The following is a 14173-nucleotide window of genomic DNA, read 5'->3' as shown; positions in this document are numbered from 1 at the left end:
TGTTGATGATTATAATTTTTATTTGCAATCAAAATGTATCACAAACCACATAAACACTTAGATTATAATATGAGGCTCAGTCAATAAATAACAAGGCAAAGGATATTTCACAGTTCTTACGTAACGAACCTCAGAAGTATTGTCTGCCACTGTTTAGGCATTTATCCCATTGTGACACCAGTTGCAAAATGGCATGCTCTGAGAACTCCTTTGGCTGCTGTTGGAACCAATTGGGCATGTACTCCTTGACATCATCATCCGATTGAAACTGTTGTCCCCACAGTGCTTTTTTGAGCTCACCGAAGATGTGGAAGTCACATGGGGACAGATCTGGACTATAGGGGGGTGGCTCAGGACTTACCCCTTGAATTTTTTTCAGACATTCCTTTGTTGCGTTGGCTGTGTGTGGTTTAGCGTTGTCGTGCAATAGGACGACACCACGAGAAAGGTGACCGGGATGTTTCAATTTGATTGCCTTCCTGAGCTTCGTTAACATTTCACAAAACCGCTGGGTATTGACCGTAGCTCTATGCTCCAGGAAGTCTATGAGGAGCGGTCCCGTGCGATCGAAGAAGAACAAAAGCATGACCTTGTCGGCACTAGTGTGGAGGGTCTTGAAGTTTTTTGGTGGAGGGGAATCTGCGTGCTTCCACTGAGGACTTTGCCCTTTTGACTCGAGCTCAAAGTGGTGGCACCAACTTTCGTCGCCGGTAACAATTGCTGAGAGGAAATCGTCCCCACCGTTGCTGTAATGCTGCAGCGATTGAAGAGACATGTCCATGCGACAGGCCCCTTGTTCCGGTGTCAAGATGCGTGACCCACTGAGTACACTCTTTACGGAACATCAACGTGTCCTTGATGGTTGTGTGGACCGTACCATGACTAAGCCCACTGATGCCGAAATGTCGTCCACTGTTACACGACGGTCTGTCTTGATGAGCTCATTCTGGTCTGCGACACGCTTCGGTGCTCCACTCCACGTGTCGTCCCCGAGTGACATGTGTCCTTTGCGAAAGCGTTTGTTCCACTCCCGCACTCTTGCCCGGGACATAGAGTACCCCCATATATCCTTTCCATTCAACGGTGGATTTCACGACTCTTTACACCTTCCACCGTCAAGAAGTACACAACATCCTGCTGCTCCTCTTTGGATGCCTCCATTATGTGTCACAGTCAAACACGGAATGACTGGACACAGCTGCTGCTCTGTTAGCAGCCTTAGCACGTACCTTGCCAGACACGTAACGTCATCTAGCGGGAAAATGCACGCGAATCAGTTTCGTCACACCTGCACCTCCATTTCGGGCCCATTGACCCATTTCTAACTATCATAGTTTTGGGGTAATATCCTTGGCCTGGTTATTTATTGACTGAGCCTAATACATAAAGCACAGAAAATAATATAAATTAAAAATATGTTCTCATTATAAAATAATTAGATTTTTAAATGCACTTCTTATGAGAGGTCAGAATGACCCCTTTCTGCTGTTCTAGGGGGTATCAGATTATCAGATCCTTTGCCATTCTAGTGTTAAATAAAAGTCAAATTATCCGAATGTTAAAGTTCAGTTGGCATTTCTGTACAAAATCGTGAGAAAATACTTAGAAATGTAAGTGTTCCAAGTAGGTACCTTGTAAGTCAAATCTGTTATAATATTGGATCCCTGTTTATTGCAGGTGCTTCTGAAGTTCCAGGAAAAAATTCTGGACACAAATCAAGTAAAACCAAAGTTACTTCAAGCACTTCGGAAAGTTAGACGAGAAGATTTAGTTAGGGAAGTTGAAACTTTGTTACTGAATAGTAATAACTAAAAGATGAAGCTGATGAATGAACAGAGAATGTTGGTTATGAAAATATCCAGTGAAGAAGTGTTTTTTTAAGTGGCGTAATGAAGTACTACATCAACCAGTGCCTTTGTTTAGCAGAATGACAGAAGAGATAACCATACAAACAATATCTTAACAAATGATCTGATGAAATTGAGATGGGAGTGAAACTTTACTTTCATTGACTAGACCTGAACTACCTGTCTCCACAAGTTGTGAAGATGAAGCAATATATTTTTGTGTTGTCTTGCATTATAATTACTATTGAATTATCTTCCGGATATGCAATTTATATGTAGTTGTGTGTGTGTGTCTTTAATATTGATTGAAACCAACTTTACAGTCTACAATAAGCATCTTTCACTCTTCTTTTCCCTCTACAATATATCTTCTGTTTCTGCATATTGTTTTACATGATCCAGTGATACCACTACAGTAGTATTTCATTGAAATTTTGGTAACACACTGTAATCAAGGGGTTCCGGGTTCAGTACCCGGTGGAGGCACATGATAGTTCAGATCCCACTGTAAACTGTAGGTCCATTCCTCATTATCCAATGTGGACATAACGTGGACTTTATAGGCAAAAATTCAAAGAAATTCATTCATTGAAATTTGTTGACCGCTTCAGTTATGAATTCACTGTACTCTGTAATTTTTATGTTCTTACCTTGACAGATGCTAAATACTGAAAGCATTGAATACTCATTTTAGTTCTTATGAATCTTTTAGCATGTAGAACATGCCCTATTTCAATACATCTGCAGTGTTAGGTATTTTCTTACTTTCTGGTCACATGCAGGAAATCTTCTATTGTATATTCAAAATTTATCCAAGTGGTATGACACCTTATTGCCACAAGACCACCAAGAAACTGATTCTTATTCTGATAATGATCTACCCATGTAGGTCCCAAGACTAGATCGGAAATTTGTTATGTCCATATATGGAAGATGATGTAGTGTGAAAAGTCTTGAACTTGTGTACCAAACTACAGTGACTTAATTTTTTTTATGCTTGTACCTTTCTTTCTTTCTTTTATTAAAAGAAAAGACAAAGAAACTTACGACAGTATGTTGTAGATTCCTTCCAAGATTTGCTTTATTTGTTTATATATATAATGTGTATATTTTTTTGTATCATAATTTGTATTATACATGGAAAATGGAGCAGATTTTTCATAAGTTAATGAAACTGTTATGTATAGCCGTTTTAATCTGTATTTTATGTGTAATGTATAGTCAGTCTTTTATAGAATCAAATATGTGCTCATTGATATCTCAAAATTATGACTGTATTTTCATTTGAGAGTCTTCTGACTAGAATTAATTTTCCAGTTAAAGTAATTCCAAATTTCGTAATGCTATTGTGCCTGCCAGGTACTCATGGGTATCAATCATGTACAAGGTGATGTGAATATGGTAGTTTTTGATCCTTTACAATAAAAGGGAAAATAACAAAGTGTGTTTAAAAAGAGGAATGATTGTTACAATTTGAGGTTACCAATTCAAGAATTTTTTTATTGATATTTGTATGAAATTCAAAATTGTAGTTCACAAAGTTCTCTTCCTGCCAAAACCAGTATGCAAGTGACTCAAACAACCAGTCAGCCCAGTTACCTGCCTCAGAGGTTCCTCTGCTGGCATACTTCCCAGTGTAATGACAGAAAAGAGTTATACTATATGGACTTCAGAAAAAATGCAAGGGGGAAAATATGTCTTTATAAGAATTTTTTTGAAGTTACCAATTTTTTGAACTTTTTGAAGGTATTATGTTAATGTTGGAATTTATAGAGACCATAAAATTGTTGATGTTACTTATTAAATACTTCTGTGTAACTGATCACTGGTGGTTGATTCATGATAAATTGTTTGGACTTTTAACCACTGTGCTTGTATTTTTACATATACACCAACGTTTAAGAGGCACATTCTGTCTCCGTCTTCAGGGTAGTGTAGTGTGTTATGTGGTGATATGTAGGTGGTTCCCAAACAAGATGTGCTTGGGCAATGGATTCAGTATGTGCAATAATGCCTGGAAGGATAATGTTAAATAATGAACAAAACACAAAAACATTCAACTGTCATTTATATTTAAAATTTATGAATTGTTAACCTCAAATTATTAATTTTATGAATGTATATATTTTTCGGAAAATTACAATGTTTTTGTATCAGGCCAGTTAACATACTTATATTTTATTCATAGTATTTACTGTTAAGAAATGAGACTGCAAATAGCTTAATATTTGTAGATGTTTGTTTCCTAAAGAAAGAGAATATATGCATTCAACTTTTACGAAATAAATAATCAATGTGTGGGTTTTCTTTGTTTTGTTTTTTCAAAAACTAGCTTCCTTTGATATGCTCTTTGTCTATAATAAGTACCTATTCCTAATGATTTGCATCTTGTGGCTATTTATATATACAGGGTGTTTCCGTGACCTTGATTCAAACTGGCAGGGTGGATGGAGACTGATCCAAATACCAATATGAGATAAGGAAGCCTGGTCCGGAAACATGCCATTAAAATGTTACAAAACAAAATTAGTTTGGGCTGCCTATGAAAGCAGAATAATAACAAAAATGTTACAGTAGTTGTTCAAAATGTCAGCCCCCAGAATTAATGGAGGCATGAGAGCATTGCAAGAAGCTCTGTTGCATCTACTTGAACATCCCTGGAGTTGTTCTGACGATATCACAGGGAGCAAGGATTCTTTTCAGCAGATCCTCTTCACTCCTCATAAAGTGTCTCATAGACAGCACTTTTGACATTACCCCACAAGAAAAAATTGAGTGAGATTCAGCTCAGGCGAACAACTCCAAGGATGCTGAAGCAGATGCGACAGCATTTCGCGACTCTGTCAGCCTGCATCGATGCTAGGGGCCACCATTTTAAAAAACTACTGTAACATTATCATTGTAGAATGCTACGATACACTGCAGTAATGTCCATATTAAATCTACAAGCCGCATCTTTCAGTTGGCTTATTGCACTGTCATAGGCAGCTTGGAGATTTGCCTTGTAACTTTTTAATGGCTCATTTCCAGACCAGGGTGCCTCATCTCATATTGCTACTTGGACCAGTCTCCATCCACCCTATCAGTTTGAATCAAGGTCATAGAAACACCCTGTATACACACCAGACAATCATAACAAAACAGTGGAAGTCTGTACGTACAGTAGAATCCCGATTTTACATTCCCATGTATTTCATGCTTACTTCTCGTCTGAATGAAGCAAAACATTAGTTTTCATGGATTATACCTTTTTCCTCATTATAATTTATTTATGCTCAGTCCCCTAGAAAGTGTATAGTCGAGGTTTCACTGAGAGTGCACATATATTTGTATAAGAAGTCCTACATATGTATGTATGATTTGTTATAATAAAAGAACTCGGTCACTTGTAATGTGTCACTGTCAAAGGATTACTTACCTTTTTGCAGCATTTTGGTTCAGGTAATTCTAGTGTTAAACATACCATGGCAAATATATGTTTAGGATCAATAACTAGGAATGGTAGCCCTCATTAATAAGCACAAAGAGTTAATCTATATAAGTCTGTACTGTTGTTGAAGAAATTGTTAACAAGATTTTGAATTGCACAAAAACAAGAACAATTCATTAATCTGATGACTCCAAGAGAAAAGGAGTTTAGTAAGGGAGATTTCACACTAAAGTCACATGTTGCCGCAGTGTGTAACATTGCCATTGATTGGTTCATTCTCAAATAACATATGTAGCATCTTGCTTTGATGTGAAATCTGCCTAAAAGATCAAACTTCCTATTTTACCTTTAACATTCAATGTTAATTAGAAATTAGTTTAATTTTTTTATATTTCCTTTTACCAATATTTATCTGAGCAATGTGTTTCAAGAGAGTGCATAAATCATTTTCAGGTGAGTTTTTGCTGACCATAGAATTTGAATACACTAATAGAGACACTAATTGCAACTTTACAATGGGAATTACTACTAAGCTTGATAACATCTAGACAATGAAAGTAAACCACATGAAGATTCATTTGAATGTTCTAGAAGGAATTCTAGAACATTCAAATTTTTGAATATCAGCAGTTTTCTGAAAGGGGAGGAAATTCAAAAACATTTTCTCTGGCATCGGTGAAAGGTCCAACCGAGCCCTAAAAGAATACTCATTATGCTGATGCAGTGATTCTTCAAAATGCTCTTACAGAACTGGTCATGTAGAGTTGTCAACATAATCTGCAATTAAAACCAATTTAAACTCTTGAGGACAATCCTGCCAGAAAATTATGACTCCATGGTGTTGCTGTCAATGAAAAATTTCCACATTTGTGATCAGATGACTGCAACTAAGTAAAGTGCAATGTTTCTCCTTGTTCTTTTCATATAGACTTATTAAAAATCATAACGCATCATATTTTTTTAAATATGTGTTGACATTTATTGAATATTGACAAGGGTACACTATGAATGAAAGTGTAATGGGGAAAGTGTTAATATTTTCAAATGCTAATATCTGTGACCTGTAAGTGGTACAGTATTAAAACCTCTCTGTAAATAAAAGCACAATAAAAGGCTCATTGCATTAAGTTTTACTTGTTGTAACAAGTTTAACTTATTGTATATCTTTACTGCTTCCACTTCCAAACTATGATCGATAGTTGCACATAAAATATGTAAACTGACATAATCTTTCAGAATCTGTAATCAGATATTCTCTAGTGTCGATTGATTACAAATTTTGGCCCAGTAGTTGGTAATCAACTTAGCTAAGACAACAGTATTGGTCTCCTCACTGATGCACAAATGCCCAGTCATAGGTTTGTCATGGAGAAATCCTGTCTCGTGAAATTTCTGTAGCGTTTTCTGCACTGCACTGTGTGTTATTGCTGGCTTCTCTGGATGTTTCACATTGAATTCAGCTGCTGTGTCAGAGTCATCCTTCTCGTCAACATAGGAGAATTATCTCCACCTGGTCTTTGGTACTCCGCATCATCACTCGATCTGTAACAAGAAGAAAAGAAAATGCCATTGGTTCCAGACTTTATGAACACCTTATATAGTCTCCACATACTCATCATGAACAAAGAAAAAATTTAGAGCTATTCCCTGTGTATTGCACTGTTCCATTAGAGCTGTAGGATAGGGCTGCACACATTCTCAATTTCAGCCACCTTGAGAGGTAGAATCATCCTCAAGAGATGCATATGCAGGAACATTGAAATAATTATTTCTAATAGGATCACCTGCTCCAAGAATCATACCTGGGTTTCCCACATACTTGTTAGATGTCCTACGGACATGAATCATATGCCTTGTAAATCATTTTGAATGAAATTTCTGAACAGAATCAATCTGAACCTCTGTTTATGAAATTCTGTCTTCGTGTATGTATGTACTCATTATACAACTAAACACAATTGCAAGACAAGGCTCTAGTGTAAATTACTGTCCCTGGAACTTCTAAATAGAAATTTACAAAATTATCCAATACAATAGGCAACCAACGTGATTATCTTAATTTGGTTTTAATTGATTTTTGTTATTTAGCATTTTTATGCCACTTTTACCTAATCACGAAAATGAGCGATGATATGAAAACTGATGTAGGGACACACACGTAGAACACCCATACCCAGGGTGGGATTTGAAACTGTGACCCCTGGCATCATAGCACACTATGCTAAGAATTCTGCTAAAGAGGTGAGCAACCTTGTTATCTAAGTACATGATTAACACTTTACTTTTCCTCAGTGTAATAGAAACATGTTTGCTAAACTGAGAAGAGTGAAATAATTTGAAATATGTTCTTGTGTAAGTTCAGTTCAAAGAACAATATGCAAAAGTTAAACAGTTCACAGAAAATCACCCAAGCAAGCATTTATAGTGCTTTTTATGGTCAAGGCATCCGTGGAGCAGTGAGAAGTATGATCGAGTCTTCTGGCAAACTGGATGCAACATCTGCGTAACTTGAACCGCTAGCTTGCTTACTTACTCCTTGGCTCTACGGCTGTCTGAGAGCATTTGCCTCCTTCAGGATCTATGCCCATTATTCTCTATCTGCTGCTCTGCTCCTCCAGTTTCTAACTTTCAGCTCCAAATCCTTCTCTACGTCCTCCAACCATCTGTCTAGGTCTTCCTACTTTTCTCCTTTGTCCAGGTTTACCACCCAACACTTGTTTTAACAATCTGTCTTCATCCATCCTTATAATATGCCCTAACCATTGTAGTCTTCTTCGTTCATGGGCTCCCTACTCTCGCCTGCCATAGCCAATTTTTTTCATTGAAAACTTGGAGCATGTTGCCTGCGCACAGCTCCGTTGAAACCCACCACCTTCTACAGATACGTCGACGACACCTTCATCGTCTGGCTGCACAGTAAAGAAACTCTTCAGCCATTTCTAGACCATCTAAACAATCAACACCCAAATATCAAGTTCACCATGGAGACTGAGAAGAATAACAGCCTGCCATTCCTGTATATTCTCATCAAACGCAAGCCAGACGGATCCTTGGGACACAGTGTATACCAGAAACCGACTCTCACCAATCTATTTCTCAATGCCAACAACAGTTTTCACCACCCATCTCAACGAGCTACAGTACTCTCTATTTTATTTCACCGAGCCATCTCTGTCAGCGACGTGGAGCATCTGTCAATCTATCAGAAGAAAAACAGCATCTTTGCACGGCTTTCAAACAGAACGGGTACTCGGAACACAACATCAACAAAACATTAAAACGAGTACTGTCCAAGAAGAACAGCACATCAGGGAATCCGGACACATTGGGGAACCCGGACACATCAGGAAATCTAGTCACATCCTTGGACACGAACAAGCCAGGGAATCCAGACACTCCAGGGAACCTGGACAAAGCTGACCAGAAGATCTTGCATCGGAAATTCTCCGAAATTTTAAGCCGAATTCTCAAGAAACATGACGTAAAAACCATTCACAAACCAGCTCCAAAGATCAGATGTCTACTAGGCAACCCCACAACCCCAAGGATGAGTTAGGACTCAAAACACCGGGAGTCTACCGTATTATCTGCAAAAGGGTAAAGCATACATTGGGCAGATGGGTATGACAATAGAACAGCACCGTAAAGAACACCATAGCTACATCAAGTATTTCCATCCTGAAAAGTCGGGACTAGCAGAACATTCAATCAATGAGGGCCATAGACCAGATTTCAGCAACACAGAAATCATAGCCAAAACTTCCAACTACTAGGACTGCATCATAAAAGAAGCAATAGCCATTCATGAAGAAAAATATAATCTTAATTGCGACACGGGGCTCGAACTGGACCCAGCTTGGTTAGCGATAGTTAACCAGAAGCGTGCATGCAGCAGACATGCCACCCAATTGGTCTGCCATCTTCACCAGGATCCCCCCCTCCACGAACGTATATTCACCGGGTTGACTCAGAACTACACATCTACTCTAAAGATGAGAGACGTTAGCTCTCGAAAGCTTGGAATCTCTTCCACAACTCACCTGGTCGATAGCCTGAGAGAATCTTTTCATCTCATGTATTTGGTCTTTTGTTGATTTATCAGTAGTCCTGCTGTTTGTGCTGCTTCTTGTATTTGTGTGGTTACGTCTTCAATTGCTTTCACTGACCGAGTATCACAACATCGTCAGCATAAGCTAGATACTGTCTTGTTCTGTTTAATATAGTTCCATTGGAATTTGTTTCTATGTTTCTTATTACTTTTCCAAAACTAAATTCAACAGAATAGTTGATAAGGCATCCCCTTGTTTTAAACCTTTTCTGACCTGAAATGCTTCAGACATTTGTCCTTGTATTTTGACTTTGCTAGTGGAATTGTCTAACGTCCTTTTAATCAAATTCACTAACTTGTTAGGAATGCCAAACTCCTTTAAGAGTTATATTCATAAAATGTTTCCAATATTATTCTTAACATAAAAATGCTGTCTGTTGCGGATTGTCCTTTTCTAAAACCACGTTGGTAGTCCTGTAATATTTCTTCTGCATGTGGCACCAGTCTTCCATATAATATATTTGTAAATACTTTATAGCATATATTTAACAGCGATATTCTCCTATAATTACTACATTGCAGCTTATCTCCTTTTTTATGAATTGGGCAGATAATTGATGTATTCCAATCCTTTGGCATTCTCTCTGATTTCCATATGGCTTATATCAGTTTACATATTACCTCTCTTAATTTCATGTCTCCATTTTTTTTAATCAATTTCACACTTATCCCATCTTCACTTGGTGATTTATTTTTCTTTAATCTGTCAATGCTTATTTGTATCTCATCATTTGTTGGGAGATCACACTGTACCTCAGGCTCTTGGTAAATAATTTCTTCCTCCGCCCTCTGCTCGTTATTACTACTATTAAAGAGTTCCTCAAAATACTGCTTCCATCTTTCCTTAATCTCAGTTTCATTTCCTATTAAAACTTTGTCTTTTCCTCTGCACATCGAGGTTCTTGGTTGGAAACCTGCTTGCATTTCTGTAGTTATAGTTAGCTCATTTTGACTGTTTGCTTCTTCTATATCCTCTAACTTTTTTCCGTTCATAAGATATCTTCTTGCTTTTGCATACATTCTTAGCTTCGCTTCGTTTGTTTTTGTACTCTTCTACTGTCCTCCTTTCCATTATTTTTGATCAAGCTTTATTCTTCTCTTCTATTTTTTGGAGACATTCCTCATCAAACCACTTGTTTCTTTCTCTTCTTCCTTCATATCCGAATACCTTTTCTGCTGACTTCCCAAGTAAATTTTTGATGTTTTTCCATTTATCCTTAATTCCATCCTCAGTTCCATCCATTTGTTCCATTTGTCTTTCCTCCTTTTCTGTGTAACATCTTTGAAGTTCTTGTTTATATATCTTATTTATTTCCCTCCTTCAGTTTCTTTACACAGTACTTCTTTTGTCTTATTCCTTGCGTATTTCTATATCTTGATATTCTGTGTCAATATTTAACTTGAAGCAGGTAATGACCTGTGTCACAGTCTGTTCCCCTACAACTTCTCACATCTGTGACACTTGTGGCATGTCTTTTATCCACCATTACGTGATCGATTTGATTTTTCGTGTATCCATCTGCTGACTCCCATGTTCGCTTATGGATTTTCTTATGTGGGAAATATGTACTTTTGATTACTAAGTCATTACTTGTAGCAAAGTCAACTGCTCTTATTCCATTTTAATTGGATACTTTACTGCTATGCGGTCTAAGCTTTCCCTATCTTAGCATTAAAGTCTCCAATTATAATCTTTGCAGGTATCTGCTGGTATACTTGATTCAGCTTGTCGTAGAAGGTGTTCTTCACATTTTCCCTCCTATCTTCTGTAGGGGCATGTACACACACTACTGTCATGTTGTTGAAGTTCCCTTTAGCACTTAATACACACAATTTTTTGCCCACAGCTTCAAAATTTATTACTAGCTGTTTATATATCTTGTTTACTAAGAAACCTGTACCAAAGATATTGTTTGTGTGTCCACTATGTAATAGTGTGAAGTTACTGGTATCCATAACCCCTTTTCCTTTCCAGCATATTTCTTGAATTGCCACTACATCCACTTTGTATTTCTCCATTTCCATTTTTAGTTGTTTTAGCTTTCCTGCCCTATGTAAACTTCTCACATTGCCACTACCAAGTCCATTTTCTTGCCTTGTAGTACATCCTTTAAATCAATCCGGCGCTTATCTCTTGGTTTCTCAACAATAGTGATCTTTTACAGGGTGGGGTTGTTAGCCTCATGCCCAACCCCCAACCTGGAGGGCCAAGTTATTTGATATCGGGGTTTCAATCCCCTACGTTGGTTGCTTTCACTACAGCTCCAGAGCCCATCTTGTCCCTGGTTTTACTTCAGAGTTTTCCCTCTCCTAGCCTTTGGGGATCCCTCCCCTCTCCACAAGGCAGTGGTTTCCTCTTGTCCCAAGAGGGTGGGTTGCCTCTTCCGTCATGTTGCTACCATCCAGAGCCAGATGGACCAAGGTTTTTTTTAAGAGGTCTTACACCTCTTGGTTCTTCCGCCGCCTCAGCCGTTGAGATGCTATCCATCTTCTTCCGCCTTTGGAGCCAATAGGTTGCTTCTTAGTCTGGCTCTTTACCCGTTAGCCTGCCCAGCATGGGAGACCCTGCCAGCAGCTTATGCTACCACCGGTATATCCTAGCAAATCATCAGAGCGCACAAGCCCCACCAACTACAAGGTCATGCAACCACTAGGTGGGGGGAAACGCTAGCTATGTAATTAAATAATATAGTACATTGACAGTTACAATTAAAATGAGCATGTACCTTGTTACAAGAGGTATTGGAAACGATGTCCTCCTGCATCCACATATTTATGGCATATTTATAGAAAATTTTCACTAACACGTATTAGTTCCTCTTCCGAAATTGCTTCAATTTCTCTCCCGATATATTCTTTCAATTTCTCTAATGTATGGCTTCAGGTTTAAAAGCTTGGTAGCTTGCCATGCAGATGTCATGAAAATCTCTGTTTCTTGAGCAAGGCACCGGAGGGATTTTTGATTGAACTTCAACGTAGTCTAGTTTCTCCTCATTAAGCACATGCCGTTTTACCCTTCACTTCTTATCAAGAACAGACCTTGATTACCTAAATTTGTTCATAAGTATCCGAACATTGTTCTGTGTGAAACGGGACATCTGGGAATTCTGCTGCAAAACGTATTCTAACTTCCTTACAATAATTCGTAATGACATAAAAGTCATACATAAAAATGCTTTGTTTCAAATTGTACGGATAGCATGGCATCATTATTAGACTCCAGAAAAGCACCAGCCACCAGTAATACATAAACAAAAACAAAACAATATAAAACACTTGTTAACACTTCACAAACACGTACAAACTGGACACCAGTTATCTGAATACTGAAGCACTGACGCATACAGTTCCAAGGTCAGTGTACAGCTCTGGGTCTAAACTAACCGACGCGCCAGCCACTGCTCCACAGATGCCTCAATCTTAAAAGGCACTGTATAATATTCACTGACTTTATATCAGCTTCTGAAAAGGTCAAGTCAACATCAATACGTATGTTGTTTTGTTTTCGAACATATTTTATGAACATTGATTTTACTTTCTTGGGTTTTCCATTTCTCTGCTTTAAATATTTTACCTTCCAGGTCCCAATCAAATTTTTTTTTAAAAAAAAAAAAAGTTCGTACATTGTAAGTATTATATCTCCAGCTCCCTGTATTTTGAGTAGTAAAATAACTGAACATAAGAGAATTAACTGTTAGCTAGCAGGAAAGATGGGACAAATGAGTATTGATATCACCAAAGCAGTTAAAGTGCCAATAATTTATCTGATCTGATAAAATTCTGCCATTTTACACATACACACATACAAAAGAATAGAGAGTGAGAGACAAGCAGAGATACACAGGTGCACACACATGTATATGTACGAGGGAGAGTCCGAAAATAATTTTCCCCTGGCGACTGCGGACAGAGATGGGAAGGAAAAGCAAAAAAAGTAAATGAGAAAAGGAATAGCATACTTACTTTATTTTTCCACATAGGAACCCCGGACATTCACACATTTGTCATACCGCTTGATAAGCTTCAAAAAACCCTCTTGGAAAATATGAGTGTCCTGTATACGGAAGAAGTGTTGCACGAAATGTGTCACCTCAGCATTGCTTCCAAGGCGCCTTCCTCCGAGAGCCTTCTTCAAAGCCGGAGACAGATGGAAGTCACTCGGTGCGATATTGGCACTGTATGGCAGATGGGTAAGGTGCTCCCAACCAAGGGTTGCAAGATGGTATTGCGTAGCCCTCGCCGAGTGTGGTTTCGCATTGTCATCCAACAGCAGCATGCCAGATGTGAGAAGGCCAGGTCGCCTACGCCGAATAGCCTGCTTCAATTTGGACAGGGTGTGACAGTCACGTACAGCGTTGGTGGTTCCTTGTTCCAAAAATTCCAGCAACAAAACACCATGGGCATCCCAAAAAACTGTGAGAAGCACCTTACCTGCCAAGGGAGTTGTCTTGAACTTCTTCCGGACAGGAGATGACGGATGTTTCCACTCCATTAATGCAGCCTTCGATTTCGGGTGTGCTATGGTGGACCCACGTTTCATCCCCCGTCACAATCCGAAAGAGAAATTCATTTCCTTCCCGGTGATAACGCATGAGATGCTCCATATCTGCCGGGCCACGACTGAGAGGCACCTCCCCTCGTTTGCACGCACTATGCTCACGCCATCTGTTGGATCGCGGTCGTACTTCACCCACTGGTGTATGGGTGTCTGTTGTGTTCCAACACTGCCTGGTTTCCCTCATTGTTGTACGATTTCCCTGGCAAATCTGGGGGGGGGACGACTTATTT

At 38.6% G+C, this 14173-nt stretch overlaps 1 protein-coding gene across 2 annotated transcripts in view; it reads left to right on the top strand.

The window, feature by feature from the left end:
• Positions 1–14173, top strand: part of Fadd (fas-associated death domain protein) — a 76848-nt gene that overhangs the window by 47430 nt on the left and 15245 nt on the right. The window contains exon 5 of one of the 2 annotated variants that reach the window (XM_083111482.1): positions 1678–4174. The exons of the other annotated variant lie outside the window; for it this stretch is intronic. Within the exon in view, the coding sequence (XP_082967608.1) occupies positions 1678–1812 (135 nt within the window). The 3' untranslated portion in view covers positions 1813–4174. Of the gene's footprint in view, positions 1–1677; positions 4175–14173 lie in introns of those variants that run through there. 2 annotated transcript variants of the gene reach the window in all.

Source organism: Lepisma saccharinum, chromosome 1 (genome assembly GCF_977018435.1).
Source record: "Lepisma saccharinum chromosome 1, izLepSacc3.1, whole genome shotgun sequence".
In the NCBI taxonomy this organism is placed as follows: domain Eukaryota; kingdom Metazoa; phylum Arthropoda; class Insecta; order Zygentoma; family Lepismatidae; genus Lepisma; species Lepisma saccharinum.
The sequence above is the reverse complement of the archived record's forward strand: the minus strand, read 5'-3'. Positions and strand labels throughout refer to the sequence as shown.